The sequence below is a fragment of the Monodon monoceros genome, unplaced genomic scaffold (genome assembly GCF_005190385.1).
Source record: "Monodon monoceros isolate NGI ecotype Baffin Bay Population unplaced genomic scaffold, NGI_Narwhal_1 Super_Scaffold_13, whole genome shotgun sequence".
Lineage (NCBI taxonomy): Eukaryota > Metazoa > Chordata > Mammalia > Artiodactyla > Monodontidae > Monodon > Monodon monoceros.
The window spans coordinates 30,901,979-30,924,274 of record NW_021703769.1 but is presented as its reverse complement, the minus strand read 5'-3'; the positions used below and the strand labels follow the sequence as shown (position 1 = coordinate 30,924,274).

Below are 22,296 nucleotides of genomic sequence, written 5' to 3'. Positions count from 1 at the left end.
TCCCTAGAAGTAAATGACCATTATTAGGGTTTTCTAAATAAGCTATAGAATTTGTACGTGCTTAGAAACTCAGCACAGGCACCACACAGGTGTTCTTTGTTGTTCTCTGTCCTGGACTTCATGTTGCTGCAAATACTGGGAACAAGCATTTTCTCCCTCCAGAACTCCCCTTCCCTGCCAAGTGCTTAGCCCAGGAACTGGACCAGCCTCGTGAGACACTCAGCACAGCCTACCATGTCCTTTGTCACCTTCTGTGTGCTGGTACCCAGCCTTGCACAGGCCAAGTGCTCCCTTTGTACAAGTGGGGTGGGGTGGGACTGGGGGCATTCTTCTGCAGGGGCTGAACCTTTTGTCTGTTTTCTGCTCACCAGCACTATCCTGAAGCCCCTCACCATGCCCAAGATTCCAATCTCAGAGGTGGATGCCCTGCCTGAGAATGATCAGACATCAAGTCCCACAGGTACATGCATGGTGGGAGGATCCTCTAGTTTGGGGCCGACTGTGTGAAGACTGATGTGATGAATGTTGTACACTGTTACTTATGTTTTGGAAACAAAATTCACATGGTTCAATATTCAAAACTTATTAAAAAAAAAAGAATTGAAAGTTTCCCATCTCATCCACCCACTGAGTTTCCCTCCCTAGAAGCAAACTGAAGGCATTCTTCCCAAGATACTCTTTGCAAGCACAAGGAAATACACACCAACAAAGCTTAATGATTGGATGTCATTTCTTTTCTTCCCATTTTTATGTAACTGGCTGCATTTTGCACATCCCGTTTCTATTAGTTTGTCTTGAGGATTGTTCCATACAAACCCATGGAGAACTTCTGCATTCTTTACAGCTCTGCTGTATTACATTGTATGAAAAAAATGATAATTTAGTTGCTCCCTATTGATAAACATTTAAGTCATCTTTAGTCTTTTAGACAAACAAAAGTGTAGAGTGTCCTTATACATGTCTCATTTCACACATTTGTCAGTGTCTGTAGGATTCTTTGAAATCGAATTTCTGGATCTGAGGCTATGTGCATTTGCAATTTTGATAGATATTGTCAGTTCGACATTATCTTGCAAGTCCTTATATCGTGCTTAGCCTGTGCAGACATTGTTCTAAGCGCTTTAAATGAATTAACTTATTTAAACCCTCACAGCAATCTCATGAGGTGGGTGCTATTGTTATCCCCATTGTATGGATGAGGAAACTGAGGCACAGAGAGTTAGTGATATATGGTGTTGGGAAGGAAGACAGTTTTCTCTACCTTCTGGGTTCTTCTGGCTGGTCTAAGAATTAAATTGACATGAGACAGATTAACAGGAGAAAATCAAACAAAAGTTTAATAGCATGTAAACATGGGAGAGACCCAGAAAAACTGAGTAACTCACCAAAATGGCTGATGCCCTCACCTATTTTTGTGTGTGTGTTTGAAATTTATTTATTTTATTTTTTAATTTTTTTACATGTTTATTGGAGTATAATTGCTTTACAATGGTGTGTTAGTTTCTGCTTTATAACAAAGTGAATCAGTTATACATATACATATGTTGCCATATCTCCTCCCTCTTGCATCTCCCTCCCTCCCACCCTCCCTATTCCACCCATCCAGGTGGTCACAAAGCACTGAGCTGATCTCCCTGTGCTATGCGGCTGCTTCCCACTAGCTATCTATTTTACGTTTCGTAGTGTATATATGTCCATGCCACTCTCTCACTTTGTCACAGCTTACCCTTCCCCCTCCCCATATCTTCAAGTCCATTCTCTAGTAGGTCTGTGTCTTTATTCTCGTCTTACCCCTAGGTTCTTCATGACATTTTTTTTTTTCTTAAATTCCATGTATATGTGTTAGCATACAGTATTTGTCTTTCTCTTTCTGACTTACTTCACTCTGTATGACAGACTCTAGGTCCATCCACCTCACTACAAATAACTCAGTTTTGTTTCTTTTTATGGCTGAGTAATATTCCATTGTATATATGTGCCACATCTTCTTTACCCATTCATCCGATGATGGACACTTAGGTTGTTTCCATCTCCTGGCTATTGTAAATAGAGCTGCAATGAACATTTTGGTACATGACTCTTTTTGAATTATGGTTTTCTCAGGGTATATGCCCAGTAGTGAGATTGCTGGGTCACATGGTAGTTCTATTTGTAGTTTTTTAAGGGACCTCCATACTGTTCTCCATAGTGGCTGTACCAATTCACATTCTCACCAGCAGTGCAAGAGTGTTCCCTTTTCTCCACACCCTCTCCAGCAGTTATTGTTTGTAGATCTTTTGATGATGGCCATTCTGACTGGTGTGAGATGATATCTCATTGTAGTTTTGATTTGCATTTCTCTAATGATTAATGACGTTGAGCATTCTTTCATGTGTTTATTGGCAGTCTGTATATCTTCTTTGGAGAAATGTCTATTTAGGTCTTCTGCCCATCTTTGGATTGGGTTGTTTGTTTTTTTCTTATTGAGCTGCATGAGCTGCTTGTAAATTTTGGAGATGAATCCTTTGTCAGTTGCTTCATTTGCAAATATTTTCTCCCATTCTGAGGGTTGTCTTTCGGTCTTGTTTATGGTTTCCTTGGCTGTGCAAAAGCTTTGAAGTTTCATTAGGTCCCATTTGTTTATTTTTGTTTTTATTTCCATTTCTCTGGGAGGTGGGTCAAAAAGGATCTTGCTGTGATTTATGTCATAGAGTGTTCTGCCTATGTTTTCCTCTAAGAGTTTGATAGTATCTAGCCTTACATTTAGGTCTTTAATCCATTTTGAGCTTATTTTTGTGTATGGTGTTAGGGAGTGATCTAATCTCATACTTTTACATGTAGCTGTCCAGTTTTCCCAGCACCACTTATTGAAGAGGCTGTCCTTTCTCCACTGTATATTACTCCCTCCTTTATCAAAGACAAGGTGACCATATGTGCGTGGGTTTATCTCCGGGCTTTCTATCCTGTTCCATTGATCTATATTTCTGTTTTTGTGCCAGTACCATATCGTCTTGATTACTGTAGTATAGTCTGAAGTCAGGGAGCCTGATTCCTCCAGCTCCATTTTTCGTTCTCCAGATTGCTTTGACTATTCGGGGTCTTTTGTGTTTCCATACAAATTGTGAAATTTTTTGTTCTGGTTCTGTGAAACATGCCAGTGGTAGTTTGATAGGGATTGCATTGAATCTGTAGATTGCTTTGAGTAGTAGAGTCATTTTCACAGTGTTGATTCTTCCAATCCATGAACATGGTATATCTCTCCATCTATTTGTATCATCTTTAATTTCTTTCATCAGTGTCTTATAATTTTCTGCATACAGGTCTTTTGTCTCCTTAGGTAGGTTTATTTCCAGATATTTTATTCTTTTTGTTGCAATGGTAAATGAGAGTGTTTTCTTGATTTCACTTTCAGATTTTTCATCATTAGTGTATAGGAATGCAAGAGATTTCTGTGCATTAATTTTGTATCCTGCTACTTTACCAAATTCATTGATTAGCTCTAGTAGTTTTCTCGTGGCATCTTTAGGATTCTCTATTTACAGTATCATGTCATCTGCAAACAGTGACAGCTTTACTTCTCTTTTCCGATTTGGATTCTTTTATTTTTCTTCTCTGATTGCTGTGGCTAAAACTTCCAAAACTATGTTGAATAAGAGTGGTGAGAGTGGGCAACCTTGTCTTATTCCTGATCTTAGTGGAAATGCTTTCAGTTTTTCACCATTGAGGATGATATTGGCTGTGGGTTTGTCATATATGGCCTTTATTATGTTGAGGAAAGTTCCCTCTATGCCTACTTTCTGCAGGGTTTTTATCATAAATGGGTGTTGAATTTTGTTGAAAGCTTTCTCTGCATCTATTGAGATGATCATATGGTTTTTCTCCTTCAACTTGTTAATATGGTGTACCACATTGATTGATTTGCGTATGTTGAAGAATGCTCGCATTCCTGGAATAAACCCCACTTGATCATGGTGTATGATCCTTTTAATGTGCTGTTGGATTCTGTTTGCTAGTATTTTGTTGAGGATTTTTGCATCTGTGTTCATCAGTGATATTGGCCTATAGTTTTCTTTGTGACATATTTGTCTGGTTTTGGTATCAGGGTGATGGTGGCCTTGTAGAATGAGTTTGGGAGTGTTCCTCTCTCTGCTATATTTTGGAAGAGTTTGAGAAGGATAGGTGTTAGCTCTTCTCTAAATGTTTGATAGAATTTGCTGTGATGCCATCTGGTCCTGAGCTTTTGTTTGTTGGAAGATTTTTAATCACAGTTTCAATTTCAGTGCTTGTGATTGGTCTGTTCATATTTTCTATTTCTTCCTGATTCAGTCTTGGCAGGTTGTGCATTTCTAAGAATTTGTCCATTTCTTCCAGGTTGTCCATTTTATTGGCAGAGTTGCTTGTACTAATCTCTCATGATCTTTTGTATTTCTGCAGTGTCATTTGTTACTTCTTTTTCATTTCTAATTCTATTGATATGAGTCTTCTTCCTTTTTTTTTGATGAGTCTGGCTAATGGTTTATCAATTTTGTTTATCTTCTCAAAGAACCAGCTTTTAGTTTTATTGATCTTTGCTATCGTTTCCTTCATTTCTTTTCCATTTATTTCTGATCTGATCTTTATGATTTCTTTCCTTCTGCTAACTTTGGCGTTTTTTTGTTCTTCTTTCTCTAATTGCTTTAGGTGCAAGGTTAGGTTGTTCATTCGAGATGTTTCCTGTTTCTTAAGGTAGGATTGTATTGCTATAAACTTCCCTCTTAAACTGCTTTTGCTGCATCCCATAGGTTTTGGGTCGTCGTGTCTCCATTGTCATTTGTTTCTAGGTATTTTTTTATTTTCTCTTTGATTTCTTCAGTGATCACTTCGTTATTAAGTAGTGTATTGTTTAGCCTCCATAGTTTGTATTTTTTACAGATCTTTTCCTGTAATTGATATCTAGTCTCATAGCGTTGTGGTCGGAAAAAGTACTTGAAACAATTTCAAGTTTCTTAAATTTACCAAGGCTTGATTTATGACCCAAGATATGATCTATCCTGGAGAATATTCCATGAGCACTTGAGAAAATAGTGTATTCTGTTGTTTTTGGATGGAATGTCCTATAAATATCAATTAAATCCATCTATTTAATGTATCATTTAAAGCTTGTGTTTCCATTTTTTTCATTTTGGATGATCTGTCCATTGGTGAAAGTGGGGTGTTAAAGTCCCCTACTATGAATATGTTACTGTCGATTTCCCCTTTTATGGCTGTTAGTATTTGCCTTATGTATTGAGGTGCTCCTTTGTTGCGTGCATAAATATTTACAATCGTTATTTTTCCTTCTTGGATCGATCCCTTGATCATTATGTAGTGTCCTTCTTTGTCTCTTCTAATAATCTTTATTTTAAAGTCTATTTTGTCTGATATGAGAATTGCTACTCCAGCTTTCTTTTGGTTTCCATTTCCATGGAATATCTTTTTCCATCCCCTCACTTTCAGTCTGTATGTGTCTCTAGGTCTGAAGTGGGTCTCTTGTAGACAGCATATATATGGGTTTTGTTTTTGTGTCCATTCAGCCAGCCTGTGTCTTTTGGTGGGAGCATTTAATCCATTTATATTTAATGTAATTATCGATATGTATGTTCCTATTCCCATTTTCTTAATTGTTTTGGGTTTGTTACTGTAGGTCTTTTCCTTCTCTTGTGTTTCTTGCCTAGAGAAGTTCCTGTAGCACTTGTTGTAAAGCTGGTTTGGTGGTGCTGAACTCTCTCAGCTTTTGCTTGTCTGTAAAGGTTTTAATTTCTCCATGAAATCTGAATGAGATCCTTGCTGGGTAGAGTAATCTTGGTTGTAGTTTTTTCTCCTTCATCACTTTAAATATGTCCTGCCAGTCCCTTCTGGTTTGCAGAGTTGCTGCTGAAAGATCAGCTGTTAACTTTATGGGGATTCCCTTGTGTGTTATTTGTTGTTTTTCCCTTGCTGCTTTTAATATGTTTTCTATGTATTTAATTTTTTTTTTTTTTTTTTTTTGCGCTACGCGGGCCTCTCACTGCTGCGGCCTCTCCCACTGGGGAGCACAGGCTCTGGACGCACAGGCCCAGCGGCCATGGCCCACAGGCCCAGCCGCTCCGTGGCATTTGGGATCCTCCTGGACCAGGGCACGAACCCGTGTCCCCTGTATCGGCAGGCGGACCCTCAACCACTGCCCCACCAGGGAAGCCCTGTATTTAATTTTTGACAGTTTGATTAATATGTGTCTTGGCATGTTTCTCCTTGTATTTATCCTGTATGGGACTCTCTATGCTTCCTGGACTTGATTAACTATTTCCTTTCCCATATTAGGGAAGTTTTCAACTATAATCTCTTCAAATATTTTCTCAGTTCCTTTCTTTTTCTCTTCTTCTTCTGGAACCCCTATAACTTGAATGTTGGTGCATTTAATGTTGTCCCAGAGGTCTCTGAGACTGTCCTCAGTTCTTTTCATTCTTTTTTCTTTAGTCTGCTCTGCAGTAGTTATTTCCACTATTTTATCTTCCAGGTCACTTATCCGTTCTTCTGCCTCAGTTATTCTGCTATTGATCCCATCTAGAGTATTTTTAATTTCATTTATTGTGTTGTTCATTGTTGCTTGTTTCATCTTTAGTTCTTCTAGGTCCTTGTTATATGTTTCTTGCATTTTCTCTATTCTGTTTCCAAGATTTTGGATCATCTTTACTATCATTACTCTGAATTCTTTTTCAGGTAGACTGCCTATTTCCTCTTCATTTGTTAGGTCTGGTGGGTTTTTATCTTGCTCCTTCATCTGCTGTGTGTTCTTCTGTCTTCTCATTTTGCTTATCTTACTGTGTTTGGGGTCTCCTTTTTGCAGGCTGCAGGTTCGTAGTTCCCGTTGTTTTTGGTGTCTCTCCCCAGTGGCTAAAGTTGGTTCAGTGGGTTGTGTAGGCTTCCTGGTGGAGGGGACTAGTGCCTGTGTTCTGGTGGATGAGGCTGGATCTTGTCTTTCTGGTGGGCAGGTCCACGTCTGGTGGTGTGTTTTGGGGTGTCTATGGACTTATTATGATTTTAGGCAGCCTCTGTGCTAATGGGTGGGGCTGTGTTTCTGTCTTGCTAGTTGTTTGGCATAGGGTGTCCAGCACTGTAGCTTGCTGGTTGTTGAGTGAAGCTGGGTGCTGGTGTTGAGATGGAGATCTCTGGGAGATTTTCGCCATTTGATATTACGTGGAGCTGGGAGGTCTCTTGTGGACCAGTGTCCTGAAGTTGGCTCTCCCACCTCAGAGGCACAGCACTGACTCCTGGCTGCAGCACCAAGAGCCTTTCATCCACATGGCTCAGAATAAAAGGGAGAAAAAGGAGAAAGAAAGGAAATAAGGAAGGAAGGAAGAAAGGAAATAAGGAAGGAAGGAAGGAAGGAAGAAAAGCAAGAAAGAGGATAAAATAAAATAAAGTAAGATAAAACAAAATAAAGTTATTAAAATAAATAATTATTAAAAAATGTTTTTTAAAAAAAAAACACACAAAGAAACAAACAAAAAAAAAACGGACGGATAGAACCCTAGGACAAATGGTGACAGCAAAGCTGTACAGACAAAATCTCACAAGAAGCATACACATACACACTCACAAAAAGAGGAAAAGGAGAAAAAATAATAAATCTTGCTCTCAAAGTCCACCTCCTCAATTTGGGATGATTCATTGTCTATCCAGGTATTCCACAGATGCAGGGTACATCAAGTTGACTGTGGAGCTTTAATCTGATGCTTCTGAGGCTGCTGGGAGAGATTTCCCTTTCTCTTCTTTGTTCGCACAGCTCCTGGGGCTCAGCTTTGGATTTGGCCCCGCCTCTGCGTGTAGGCCCTTGAGGGCGTCTGTTCTTCGCTCAGACAGGATGGGGTTAAAGGAGCAGCTGCTTCGGGGGCTCCGTCTCACTCAGGCCGGGGGGAGGGAGGGGTGCGGATGCGGGGCGAGCCTGCGGATGCAGAGGCTGGCGGGACGTTGCACCAGCCTGAGGTGCGCAGTGCGTTCTCCCGGCGAAGTTGTCCCTGGATCCTGGGACCCAGGCAGTGGCGGGCTGCACAGGCTTCCCAGAAGGGAGGTGTGGGGAGTGACCTGTGCTCGCACACAGGCTTCTTGGTGGCGGCAGCAGCAGCCTTAGCGTCTCATGCCCGTCTCTGGGGTCCGCGCTGTTAGCCGCAGCTCGTGCCCGTCTCTGGAGCTCCTTTAAGCAGCACTCTTAATCCCCTCTCCTCGCGCACCAGGAAACAAAGAGGGAAGAAAAAGTCTCTTGCGTCTTCGGCAGGTCCAGACTTTTCCCCGGACTCCCTCCCGGCTATCCATGGTGCACTAACCCCCTGCAGGCTGTGTTCACACCTCCAACCCCAGTCCTCTCCCTGCGCTCGACCGAAGTCCGAGCCTCAGCTCCCAGCCCCGCCCGCCCCGGCGGGTGAGCAGACAAGCCTCTTGGGCTGGTGAGTGCCAGTCGGCACCGATCCTCTGTACGGGAATCTCTCCGCTTTGCCCTCCGCACCCCTGTTGCTGTGCTCTCCTCCGTGGCTCCGAAGCTTTCCCCCTCCGCCACCCGCAGTCTCCGCCCGCGAAGGGGCTTCCTAGCGTGTGGAAACTTTTCCTCCTTCACAGCTCCCTCCCGCTGGTGCAGGACCCGTCCCTATTCTTTTGTCTCTGTTTATTCTTTTTTCTTTTGCCCTACCCAGGTACGTGGGGAATTTCTTGCCTTTTGGGAAGTCTGAGGTCTTCTGCCAGCGTTCAGTAGGTGTTCTGTGGGAGTTTTTCCACGTGTAGATGTATTTCTGGTGTATCTGTGGGGAGGAAGGTGATCTCCGTGTCTTACACTTCCGCCATCTTCCCGATTGATGATGCCCTCACCTTAACTACCATCTTCAGCTAAAGACAAAAGAAGATGTTGGGGGTAGTGGTTTGGGACTTCAGGGGAGGAAGGCAGTTCACATGGAGATGGAAAACAAACGTTTGGTAAACAAATGTTTGCTGGGCCTGCAAAGACAGTGTGACACAGGGTGGACTCTGATCTCTAAGAGTTCCCCTCACCACATTTAGCCCATATTCTTTGCAGATGTCTCTGGTGATAACTCTAGTCCAGTAATAAGCCCGCTATCTAAATTCTTTAGGCAGTTAGGGGAAAAGGCAGAGTTTCTTCCTGAGTCTGTTAGACTGAAAAATTGTTCACAACCTAAAAGTTTAGAGTTATGTTTTATTCGGCGAATATTCTTAGGACTTCAAGCCTGGAAGGTAGGATCTCAAGTAACCCTGAGAGAACTGCTCTGAGGAGGCAAAGGGGGAGCTAGGATACATAGGAGTTTTGCAACAAAGGACAGGTAGTTTGAATGTCAAAAGATTATTGTTAATTAAAGAAAACCAGATATCCCAAGTTAAGGAATTTAGTTATTTTCTGTGTATGGGAAGATGCAAGAGTCTGGGCTCATTGAAATCATTACTTTGATAGGAACCTCAGCTATCTGGGGCCAGTATCCTGTGTTTTCACCTCCTGAGTTTCCTCAGGGGTCACCGTGGGGAGTGGCTGCAGTGTAATGGCTGCTAGATGGCAGGTGTTCTTTTCCGTCCTGATTCCCCTTAGAGCTAACCAGCTCACCATCGCCTGTGGCTGCAATCTCTGATGACCGTGATATCCTTTGTTTACTGATATAGCAGGCTATATTTCATTTATCAGTCTTTTGGGGCTTGATTGTTTTCAGCATGCCAGAGACATTTGGGGGTAGCAAGTTTTGCCCCCCTACAATGACAGTGGTGGAGCTGGGGTTTGAACCTAGGAGTCTGTGCTCTGAACTTTGTCACTGTACTGCTTCTTGGTAAATTATGCATCATGTTTTTCCCCCAGCAGTAAATACTGTTTTTATAAAATATATTTTTGAGGAAGCTGTCGGTGCTGTAGCATTGGTCCGGAAGAGGGTACTCTGTGCACACTGCCACATGCCAGGTCCAGGCAGACAGAGCTCATCTTCCCCTTCCTTCTCAGACTCCAGGGGCCTGAAGTCCCTGCAGGAAGACACCCCACAACTGATGCGCACACGCAGTGATGTTGGGGTACGTCGTCGTGGCAACGTGAGGACACCCAGTGACCAGCGGCGAATCAGACGCCACCGCTTCTCCATCAACGGCCATTTCTACAACCACAAGGTAGAGGCGATAGGGTGGCAGGGGGCAAGCGCCAGCTCCAGTGGGGGCAAAACCCCTTCCTGGGCAGCTGCCACCTCAGGGCTGCAGACTCCTGGGAAGCCACTCAGTCTTTGGGTCGTGAGTGGGCTGTGGGCTCTGCTGGCTCTGAAAGAGATAAGGGCCTCCTGATCAGGAGCCCTCCTAAATGATGGTGTTGTAGGAAAAAATGGGGTGCAAGAGGATGGTCATGTCCTAGGTATCAGGTGAGTCCGGTGGCCCCAAGGCAATGGGCCGTTCGGGAATATGAGAGCAGCCCTGGGCTGTGGGGGTGATTAGTTTTTATGGGCTGGGTAATTTCATAGGCTAATAAGTGGGAGGAGTATTCTGTCTTGGAGAAGGGCTGGGGATTTCCATGAATTGGGCCACCACCCACTTTTTGGCCTTTTATGGTCGACCTCGGAACTGTCATGGCACCAGTGGGTGTGTCATTTAGATGCTAATGTATTACAATGAGTGTATAATGGGTGAAGGTCAACTGGAAGTCAAATCTTCTGCCATCTTGGGCCTAGTAGGTTCTAACCAGTTTTTGTGGTATCCTGTTCTTAATGGCTGTGTCATTCGTTTAATGGTTGTGCCCTGCCCCCTTTCTTCCTGGCTCAGTGGGTAAGATGCGAGATGACCCCACAAACAGCCCTCATCAGAAACGCCCCCATCCACGCGTTACTCTCTTTCTGCACCATGTGCCTCCAGCTGCTATGTGGCCTGACTTCTCTGTGAGTTAAGGGCTGCCCTGAAACAGAGCTGCAGAACTCAGATCACCCACCCCACCCCAAGCTAGCTGACTCTGCTTCCTTCCTGCTGCTTGGTTTGAATCTGGCCCCAGAAACAAGTGCATCATGGAAGAGTGGTCACAGACCTCCTCATGTTGAAGTCGTAGTAGAAGGGGCTTTGTGCATGTTTTATTTGGAGGGAGCGCCTCCCTTATCTGGTCCTCTTTCCCTCCTCAGTGCTGCCGTTTGGCAAGCTCAGATCCCTCAAGCCTCCTGCGGTGGGGTGGGCGTGAGCTCCTGCGCTAGGCAAAGCCCAGGGCTCTTTATTGACATCAAAGCCCAATGCTTCTACGTTGTAAGGGACAGAGGGCTCTCAGGGAGCACAGGTTGAGTGCCATTGTCCCTGTCCCTTTACCCCAGGTAACAGGGCCAGGACACCTGGGTTTTAGTGCCCCATCCTTGTCTGTACACCCACTCTCAGCTGGACCCCTCTATTGACAGACGTCGGTGTTCACGCCGGCCTATGGCTCCATCACCAATGTCCGCATCAACAGCACCATGACCACTCCACAGGTCCTGAAGTTGCTGCTCAACAAATTTAAGGCAAGTTCCCTCTGCTGGCTGGCCTCAGACAGTGGCATGTGTGCCTTGGGGCCCCCAGAAGTGTAGAGGTGGGGGCTATGGAGAGTGTGTGGTAAGGGGGGCACGGGGCAGAGAGGGTTTAGGTTCTTTAGACCCCACGACATCAGCATCACCTGGGAGCTTTTTAGAAAAGTAGGTTCTCAGGCCTCCCTCTCCCCCAGATCAGACCCACTGAAGTGGAAACTCGGAGATGAGACCAGGGAACCCGTTCCACAAGGCTTACAGGGATTCTGGTGCCACTGAAACCTGAGAAGCACCAGCCCTCAGGTGCTTTATGGGCCTCCAGAGAAGGACCCTGGACCTGATGACTGGTTCAGGGCTCCGTGCACATATCGACTTCTGTGCATTTGGGGAACCTACTTTGATGAGCCTTCAATAGATGTGAAAATTATAGTGCATGAGTGTTTTTGAAGTCCTGTTGCTCTGTATGTTTTCCACAATACCCTTCTAAGTCTTTTGGAAACCAGGTATTCTTATTTCTAACAGAAGCCGGTGTGTCCTAGTGGTTTAAAGCATAGGCTCTGGGTTTGAATCTCTATCTATCACCTGCTGGTTGGAGGAGTTGCACAAGTGACTTAAGCTCCCTGTGCTTCTGCCTCACCATCTGTGAAATAAGGTTAACAGGACCCCATTACTGGTGTCAACTGAAAAAAAATTGCACCACCTAAAAGCTGAGAGTTGTGTTTTTTTATTCAGCGAATATTCTTAGGACTTCAAACCCAGAAGGCAGCATCTCAAGTAACCCTGAGAGAACTGCTCCAAGGAGGTGAAGGGGAAGCTAGGATACATAGGAGTTTTGTCACAAAGGGCAGGTAGTCTGAATGTCAAAAGATTATTGTTAATTAAAGAAAATCAGATATCTCAAGTTAAGGAATTTAGCGTTTTCCTACATACGGAAAGATGCAAGAGTCTGGGCTCACTGAAATCATTCCTTTGATACACACCTTAGCTATTGGGGGCCAGTACCCTGTTTTCTCACCCTGAGTTTCCTCAGGGCTCACCGTTGGGAGTGGCTGCAGTCTGATGGCTGAAAGATGGCAGGTATTCTTTGTTTCTTTCCTGAGTCGTCTCAGGGCTCACCAGCTCACCATCGGAGGTGGCTGCAATTGCCGATGACTGTGACATCCTTTGTTTACTGATATGGCAAGCAATATTTTATTTCTCACTGGGTTGTCATGTTAGATGAGTTAAAACATGTAGAGTTTGTTAGAACTGTGCCTGGCATGGTGCAATAAATGTTAGCTCTTATTACCTATTATTATTGATAATGTTACCACCCCATTTCCTCACCACCTTTAAATGCTGTAGATAAATAGCCCTCCCCTCAAAAGAGCCTATCATTTATTTAGCTTTGCAGTGTTCAAGAAGAAGAAATGGCCACAGTTAGGATATGTAAATATATGCTTTCAGCAAGTATCTTTTGCTCCTTCCTGATTCAGATTGAGAACTCAGCGGAAGAGTTTGCTTTGTATGTGGTCCATACCAGTGGTGGTAAGTATAAAGAACACAGTATACTTAAAACTTTCAATTAACTCAAAATAGCAAGTTAAAAAAAAAATCTCTGCCTCATTTGCTTGTTGCTTGGGTTTTGGAAACTTCCAAATGTTGTTTGCCTCCAAGGCTGGTGAGCTTGCTGGATGAGTCCACCGGGGAATGCCATATATGGTCAGTAAACTAACCCTAAAACATAACTGCCTATTAAAAAAAGAACTGGATTTTCTCAAAGCACAGAGAAAACCAGATTCTCCAATGCAGCATCTTCCAAAGGGCTTGAGGCATGGAAGTATTGTTGAGGGGTAGGGGAGCAGTAACAGTTGCTTTGAACTGTTGAATTGTTCATTTACCAATCAGTCTCCTGACTTGTATGGCTACATCTCCTGAGGTGCCTGGTCCATTTGGGCCCTTGAGTTGACAACCACTTAAGGTGAGAAAGGCCTCAGGCAACTCAGGGCTGCTTCTGGCTGTGTGTGGTTCCAGAGAAACAGAAGCTGAAGAACACTGATTACCCCCTGATTGCCCGGATCCTCCAGGGCCCATGTGAGCAAGTCTCCAAAGTGTTCCTTATGGAGAAGGACCAGGTGGAGGAAGTCACCTATGATGTGAGTCCCTTTTCAGTCAGATGTCTGTCCCCGGAGGGTGGGGGATTTGGTTGGGTAAACTACAACTGGGGTATAGCTTGGCTTTTTGACCAATGACCAGGCCCTGTTTTGTTGCTATTTCTCAACACCAGGTCTTCTTGAAACAGTAATGAATGCAGAAGCTAGGTTGAGGGTGTGCCCTGTGGGAGTTAACTGGAAGAAAGCTCAGGCACAAAATGATTTTCATAGAAGGAATAAATTTCTTGAGGCTTTCTGGGGTACTTAAGAGGGCTGAAAAGTTTCTGCAAACCTTTTCCAAGCAACCTCAAGAAGTTAGCAGTGATTTTATAGCTTTTGCTATAGCAACAAACTTCCCCAAGTCTTAGTCACTTACAACAGTAAACATTTACTTTCTTGCTCCGGATTCTGTAGGCTGGTAGCAGCGGTTCTGCTTTAGATTGTGGGTTCAGTTCAGGTAGACATTGCATGTCTTATTCAGAGACTGAGGGTAAGAGGCAGTAGCTACCTAGGTATGCTTCTCATGGCAGATGGCTGGAATGCAAGAAACCATGTAAGCTCCTTTGAAGCCCCCACCTGGATTTTATGTATATCACATCCACACACCCATTCCATTGGCCAAAGCAAGTCACATAGCTGAGCCCACCATTAACAGCGTGGAGAAACATACTTCTCCCACAGAGAAGAGTTGGTAGAACAGGGTGAGGGTTCTGGTGAGGGAGGAGGAGTGGCTGCTTAACTTCAGCTCACCTGGGAGCCACACCCAGGCTTATGGCCTCTCAGGAGGCAGTTCACGTTTGGATGCCTGTTTGAGCCTTGAGGCACAAATCATCATTCTGAGCCGTGGTTCCTTAATTTCTCTTAGGGGAGAGCAGAGAGGTTTATTGAATATTATGTGTTCCAGTCTTCTCTGCATGCCTGACAAGAGAAAGTGCTTTTCTATGTTTGACATCACCTCTCATGGATTGGATACATGAGATGAAAAATGAGAAGTTATGAGATGAAGTTATCATGTAAATGAAGTGATCTTCATCATAGACTCTATACCAGCCTTGAGAAGAATGAGGCTTGGCTCCTGCCTTTAAGGAAATCCCGGATTAGTGCAGAAATAGATTTCCCAAGGCTTTGTGCCTTATATGAGAGAGATGCCAAAAAAAATTAGGATAGTGCTGGGAGGGGTCTTGCACCCCAGACTTACTTTTTCCTCCCCAGGTGGCTCAGTATATAAAGTTTGAGATGCCTGTCCTTAAAAGCTTCATTCAGAAGCTCCAAGAGGAAGAAGATCGGGAAGTAAAGAAGCTGATGCGCAAGTAAGCATAGCCCCTGGGGTGGCTGGTTGGGTTTCTCCTGAGGCCTCAGTGAGAAGAGTCTCTGTTCGGGAACTTTGCAGGGACTGTGAGGAGCTGCCGCCTGGGCCTGGGACTGTGTTCAGGGGGCTTCCCATTGACAATGCCAGATCTCAGATCTCAGGTGGGGACTTGAAACATCAGTGTGTTGGTCGTTCTGCTTCTCGTTCAACTTCTCATTTTGATGTGGGACATAAAATTGTTCCAAGGATTTCAGGAAGGTTGTCTCGGCAGTGGAAATTTGAGCAGAGTAACCCTAAAATCCCTTCCTCACATCCTTTCTCCCTTTTTAACATTTCTCTTCTGGAAATTGCATTTGGGTTGAAAAGTCCAGTGCTAAAACTTTGTTCTGGAGAGGATTTTGTTATTTTTTGGTCATGTTTAGTCATAAAGTAGAGCTGCGTTTCATAGATATGGCAGAAAAATTGATTTTTTTGCCGCTAAAGTCAATGCTACATTTTCTGTGTTGATGATAATAACATGATAGCAGTTAACATTTATTGAACACTTACTGTGTGCCAAACTTTAAAAATAGTTTTGCTGTGCAGTGCAAAGCCACGTTAGCCCTGCATAACAGTGCCCACTCCAGTATCTGAATTACCATAATTCAGGGAAGGGATGAAAAAACCATACTCACCACTAAGCCATGGACCTCCATGCCTGGTAGTTGCTATAGTGTCTTTGGCAAAATGCAGATACTGATATTAGATTGAACCATATGAAGTTGTCATTTTTGTAGGCTCCCCCAAAATGGTAAAAGTAATGGCAATTTCATATGGTCCAGCCTAGGTGAGGATTATTTGATACTCTATGCATAGTGCCTTGAGCATAGTAAGCACTCAACAAAGGGAATCCCTATTACTGTTCTTGTTATTTCACCTTCTCATTCTTCTTCTCCAGACTTTTTAATCATAGTAAAATAATTAGCTTGGAGTGAGCCTCTTCAGTCCCTTTCATCCTGTTGTGGAAATGAACACAAGTAACGAAGTGGTTCAAGAGTGGGCCAGTGAGAGAAGCAAAGGGTTGGGACACTTGGCCCACACTGTGACCCAAGTGATGGGGGAGGGTCATGAGAAGGAGCGTGTTGCTTTCTGCTCTCCACCGAAGCTGTTCTGTCCCCAGGTACACCGTGCTCCGGCTAATGATTCGGCAGAGGCTGGCGGAGATAGCCGAGACCCCAGCAACGATCTGAGCCACAGGGAGGGGTCCAGACGCCGTGGAGGGCGTTGTTGACCTGAGAAGACTCACAGGAAGCTGGGCGCCTTCCATGGAAACGTTTAAATGCAAACCTTTCCAGCTCCCAAACCACCATGGAGAAGCCAGCAGACAGCTAACTCCCTGACCTTTTTTTCCCTGCTCCTTTCCTTTACTCACGAGGACTTTCCATTTTTATTATAAGAAGAACCCAAAATGTGTGTGTGCACGTGTGTGTGCACATGGTACACATCCACATGCCTACATGATATATTCACATGCAATTCAATTCCAAGCAGCCAGCACAGGTGCTATGAGGCTGGCAGATGTTCTGCTTGTGGGCAGGAAAATCAGAGGAGTCACCGATCTGAGGGGTTTTAGGTTGAAGAAAAGATTTCTCCCCTCAAGTGCCAGGGAGCAGCCATACATGTCTGCTTGTGTTTAGAAGGGGAAGTGGGCCCAGCAAACTCACCATTTGGGGTATTTTTATGTTAATAGATACTCTCCCTGTATCCCTAGGAAGGATCTGCAAGTGTGAGATCCTTGGCAGTTAACAAGTTAATTAACAAACCATGCCCTTGGGGCAGTTCTGATGGAAAGAAAAAGATAAACCATCAGTGGGGTAGATGCAATAAGCCCACAGGTTCTTACACTGGAAACTTCAATTTTTTTAAATAACAAGGGCATATGTGATGGTCTGTGTGGATGCCAGTAAAGAATGGATTCTGCCTCCGCCCCCACCTCCCTGGCTACCTCTAGGAGATAGGGGAGCCTGATGTTTGTCTCAGCATGCCAAGCTGATGACCCCAACTCTTTGGGGCCTCCCTGAGTTGAAAGAAGTATCTTATGAAACAGGCCTCACTGGTTTGTACATGGCGCCTGGTCTTGTATGGCTGGGAAGTTTCCCTCCTTAGAGAAATGTGGAGGCTCCTTGCAGAATGACAGGTGCCTGTAAACCCAGCCCATTTTCATATCCAGTGGTCTTCTTGCACTTGGAGCTGAGGCCCTGCGTTTGCAAAGTCAAGGCTTAATACTTTACAGCCACTGGATTTTTGCAAGTTGCCCTCACGTCGTCTGTGGAGATGGACTCTAAGAATGAAGACTTGTCCTGCTACTGACCAAGTGTGGGGTTAAGGGATACTTCTTGGGCTGCCCCGTGAGAGTGTGTAGATAGGATGGAGCTTCTCTCTCAGCTTCTCTGAGCAGCCACCTGGGTGATCTTTAGAGAGATTCCAATGGAGGGGGAAGGGCAGGAAGAGTCTGTCCTTCTGGGCCCCCATTGGTAAGATCGCCAAGTAGCTCAGCTCTAGTACAACGGATACTATTTGAAGAGCGACAGATAGATGCTTGGAGCAGGTGCCTGGCTGTGGAGGTCAACCAAGCAAGGACAGAAGCTCCTAACACTGAGCCTTGTTGTGGTAGGGAAGCTCCCCATCTGTTCTCCACCTCTTCTCCAAAGAAGGTTTGGAGAGCTGGGCAGTTGAGGAAAGAAGAGCCACTGATCCGTGCCTGCAAGGACAGTGGACCTTTGCAGCAGAGCTGTTCCTGCCCAGGCACCCTCGCTCCCTACCTGCCCCTGTGGCTTCCATGTAGTCTCACTGTTAACTTTCAAAAGGATGGCATGCTGCTACCTGGCATTTTGCTGAGGGTCTCTTAGCAAGCTTACCTCCTCTGTGGGGAGCGCCACCAGCCCTGTGGGGGATGGACTGGAAATCTGGAGGGCCTTAGCCTCAATCATACACCTCAGTGGGCTTCTGCAAAATGCACAGAAAAAAATGGGGGCCGGGGGAGAGGCTTCCTTTGTTACAGATGGGAAAGAGCAGTTTTGTGAATGCAAACATACTTCCTGAGTTTTGCATTTGAGAAATGACTTGGAAAACTTTTATTCCGGTTATTTTTATTTTGAATGTTCAAAGCCTTTGTTGGCCCCAGTAATCTTCCTTGAGTGGCTAGGGAAAAAATTTTCCACAAAGCAAATTACTAATGCTAACTTTTATTGGACAGCCATTTTTGGTTTATCAAAGTTCTCTTTAATTTGCACTAGCAATATGATAGTGGTAAATATGGGAGTGTTGCAAAATGTCAGATTTGCCAGATCACTTTCTCAGAAAGTGATACTGAGGTAGACTTGGCTTTTTAAAGATGGGGGGTTGGGATGGAATTGAGGGGAAATCGCATCTTACATGATACATTCCACTTAATGCAGGCCGCACTTTTCCATTTTGGCTCACCCTGTTTAGAAATCATTTCTCACGTACTAATGACCCAGTCAGGAATTTTGGAAAGGTTCTTTGAAATAGCAGCAACTGAAATAGAGACCCTCTGCTGTGATGTGGAGCTGGATTTTCTCACTGGTATCACATGGCCTTGCAGCTTTGAACTCCTGGACTGATTTGTGTGGGTTTATGTAATTGTGTGCAATGAACCTGAAATCGTGCGAAGAACAAAAAGGCCAATTTACAGGGTTTTTCCTCACTTGTGAAAAGCGGCATAGCCACATCTGAGTCTTTTTCCAGGGGCTTATGTTACAAGGTGATCAAATGAAGGAAAAACCTGAGTTTATCGTTGGGAAGGGGATCCGGTCCCCCTGGTGATGATGGAATTAAGCACAAGGTCACATTCTTGGTCATCACATTAGTGGGAAGGTGAGGAGTTAAATTTTGTGGTGGGGGGGAGTGGTTACCTTGGGGAGGGATTGAAAAGCACAAACAATAGGTTTGCCTGTGCAAACTGGTGAGGAATGTGTACACTGGTCTCCAGACTTGTGGGCTTTGTGAGTTGAGGTTGAGGTGGGAGGATCTCAGATTAGCCACCTACCCCTGTGACAAATGCTGAGCCCTGAGGTTGAGGTTTTGGTCTGAGACCTCAAGGAGAAATATTTTCACCCTTCCCTCCTCTCTACCAGAAAGAAAACAATACTCTCTCCTAGGGACCTCCAGATAAAGACATTTTATCTCTGTAGATAAGACTTTAGGATATAAAGACCAAAACAAACAAGAACACTCAAGAAACAAACTCTGTTCTCCGATGCAAACATGTCTTGGCAAGAATTCTTTTCTTTGGAGTTGGGCTGTTATTTCAGTGTTAGGAGGTTGGAAGGAGAAATGGACCAGAGAAAAGCAGGAAGCTCTCTTAAGGAAAGAGAAGCTCTCTTTAAAAAATAGAACTATTTCAAAGCTCTGTAGCACAGAGAACATGGTGCCATAGATAAATCTCCAAGAGAAATTCCTATATGAACAAAGGAATTCTAGTGCCTCATAGTGACAAAACCATGATGTGAGGGCCAAGGTAGGAGGCAGAGATCTCCTTGAACACCTGTTGCAGCAGTACAGATTCTCGAGTCAAGCCTCTGAAAATTGTTGTACACAAAGTCTTGTTGGAGGCAGATGAGATGAAGAATGATCTAGAGAGGTAAAAATAAAGACAAATGTGGCACCCCTTCTTTCAGAGGGAATTGACAGTGTTTACCCTGTCATGGGAGGTCACAGCGCCCCCTGTGTTATAGCCAGGCACCAGACATGGACAAGCTGTGAAAGGAGAGCCTCAGTTTTCCTGTGGAGTCTCCCCGGCGATCGCAGACCTGTTTCCCAGGCTGATGGTTCCTGGTGTGTTACTGCTAGTGTTTCTTAAGGGTTTCCTCACTTGATTTAGCTTTGTGAAGTATCTTTCTTCTTAATCATAACTTGCTTTTCGAGCAATGGTACATGACCTCGTTCAATGTGTGGTTCTGAAGTTATAAACTGATGTGTTTAGGTATCTTAATGTAACTTGGCAAGTCCTCAGTAGGGAGCTGTGAATTTCTGTAACATTTTGATACGTTTTAAAGCACCTGACTTAGATCTTGTTGAATAAAGCACTTTCAAAGAGAAGTCCCCGGTGGACAGGTGTGTGCGTGTCCGCTGCATTACAGGAGGGTTGGGGATGGGAAAGTGAAGGTGCATCCAGGAGACGCTTTGATTTACTTTTCGGAGTTTATGGTTTGACTGGCACTCTGACTTGGTTCTAATGTTCCAAAAAGGAAGTGAAATGAGAATATTCCCTATGAATCTTGAGTTCAGGCCCTGGTGGAGCCAAGAATTGTAGAAACAGCTGGGGACAGCTATTCAGTGAGGCTGGATTTTTGTCCTAACTCTACCCTTGGCTTGTTGGGGCCAATTCACTGAACCTTTTTCTAGGACTTGGTTTCCTCATCTGTAAAATGACCAAGCCACTGTCAGGGTTTGGGGACCTGGGCTTGCATCTGTTGGAGACACAGCCCCCCAGGGGTTGCCAAGCCTAAGACCTTTAGACTAGGGCCCAAGTTCCACGCTATGGTGTGAGACAAGTGTGATGGTTAATTTTATGTGCAACTTGGCTAGGTCATGGTACCCAGATATTTGGTCAAACACTAGTCTGGGTGTTGCTGTGATGGTATTTTTAGATGAGAGTAACATTTAAGTCAATAGACTTTGAGTAAAGCAAATTACCCTCCATAATGTGGGTGGGCCTCATCCAATCAATTGAAGGCTGTAACAGCAAAACACTGACTCACCTGAGGGAGGGGGAATTCTGCCTCCAGTCTGCCTTTGGACTTCAGCTGCACCATTGGCTCTTCTCTGGGCCTCCAGATTGCCAGCCTACCCTTCAGATTTTGGACTTCCCAGCTCTCACAATTGCATGAACCAATTCCTTAAAGTAGATCCCTATCATCTATCTATCTATCTATCTATCATCTATCTATCTATCGTCTCTCTCCATCCTATTGGTTCTGTTTCTCTGGAGAACTCTAACACAGAGAGAGGTTGTGTGGCTGGTTCATAACATTTAAATATGTGATTGACAGTTGTCTTTCTAGGAAATCTGGCCATGGAGCATAAAGAGTGACCAACATAATTTGGCCTCTAGAAAAAGGTAGCAACCAAGACAAGATTTTTATCAATGCTGCCGAACAATGCTTATAGGTACTTAAAAAGAGAGAAAAGTTTGGATAATGGTGGTTCCCCTTTAATTGTTGTTTTGATTTCTTACATTTAGAGTTTTCACTCCAAGCAGTAGCTTTTTAGGTGCTGAATTAACTAAACTAAGTGAAATAGATGAGGAGACAGGTAACGCTTCCAAGGCAGTGAGGTTTTTGTACTGTACAGTATGTGGATGTAGGCAACATAAACAAAAGATAAATGGTCTGTTTGGGGCCCCACCAAGACCCCAAATCAGGCAGTAAACTTTATAGAATTTAAGAGTGCCTGAAGTCACCCAACAAATACTAATAGCCGCTGCCAAAGGAGTCGGCAGTTTTTGTCTTGCCTTATGAAAACAGATTTTATGAAATAATTTATTGGTATCCATTTTAGGTAATGAAGCTCTTACTGAATGGAGTTTGCTGTGAGCACCAGACTTTAAAGTTCTGAATACATTTGAGTAGGTTTTGCTGGAATGCTTTAGATGCAAGCAAACCTACTGAAAATTGAACTTGGATAAAATTGACATTGCTCTTTTCATTTTAAAACCAAGAAAAATAGGAGGTGGGGGGAATGCAGGGGAGAAAAAAACCCAACCAAACAAAATAAAAATGATTACTTTTATTTAAGTATGTAATTATATAACAATGACTATGTAAATTAACTTTATAGAAATAATACCTTATAAATATATACTTTATAAGTACATAAGTTTAGAAGTTTTAAAACTATGGGCTCATTGGTAGGGGCTGTAAGTCCTGGTTTGCTCAGGACAATTCCAATTTATGTCTGTTGCTCTAGTGTAATTATTAATAGCACCCCCTTTTGCTCTCAAAATGTCCCATTGTGGATGATATATATGGTCACTCTATGCATTGGCCAAAAAGCAGCTTATCATAATTTTAATATGTGAGATTTTTAAGAAAAGCTGTAATTTGGAATTTAAATGTTAAGTTTAAGCTTTAGGCTAGAACTGAAATCTAAACCCATGTTTCGGTGGAAAGCAGAATATAATATGGATATTTTATATATCACTGTTTTGATAATGCTGATTTAAATATACTTGCATTAGAGCAAAATCCATTTTTCTTTTGGAGTTTTAAAACTGGATACATTAGCACTAACTTGTGACTTTGAATGTCACACTACCCGTGTCTGCAGAACCATCTAAGGGATCAGCAGCACCCACATTTGGGTCTCTTAAAATATC

At 43.8% G+C, this 22,296-nt stretch overlaps 1 protein-coding gene across 9 annotated transcripts in view; it reads left to right on the top strand.

Annotated features, from left to right (window-relative positions):
* Nucleotides 1-20,015, top strand: part of RASSF2 (Ras association domain family member 2) — a 49,006-nt gene extending 28,991 nt beyond the window's left edge. For 7 of the 9 annotated variants that reach the window (XM_029220302.1, XM_029220304.1, XM_029220303.1 and 4 more), the window contains 7 exons: nucleotides 372-460; nucleotides 9,962-10,122; nucleotides 11,373-11,474; nucleotides 12,953-13,004; nucleotides 13,491-13,612; nucleotides 14,822-14,919; nucleotides 16,078-20,015. In XM_029220302.1, coding sequence (XP_029076135.1) covers nucleotides 372-460; nucleotides 9,962-10,122; nucleotides 11,373-11,474; nucleotides 12,953-13,004; nucleotides 13,491-13,612; nucleotides 14,822-14,919; nucleotides 16,078-16,147 — 694 coding nt within the window. In that variant the 3' untranslated portion in view covers nucleotides 16,148-20,015. Of the gene's footprint in view, nucleotides 1-371; nucleotides 461-9,961; nucleotides 10,123-11,372; nucleotides 11,475-12,952; nucleotides 13,005-13,490; nucleotides 15,076-16,077 lie in introns of those variants that run through there. The other 2 variants (XR_003793112.1, XM_029220310.1) reach the window with 2 other exon arrangements.
* Nucleotides 20,016-22,296: the final 2,281 nt, after the last annotated feature.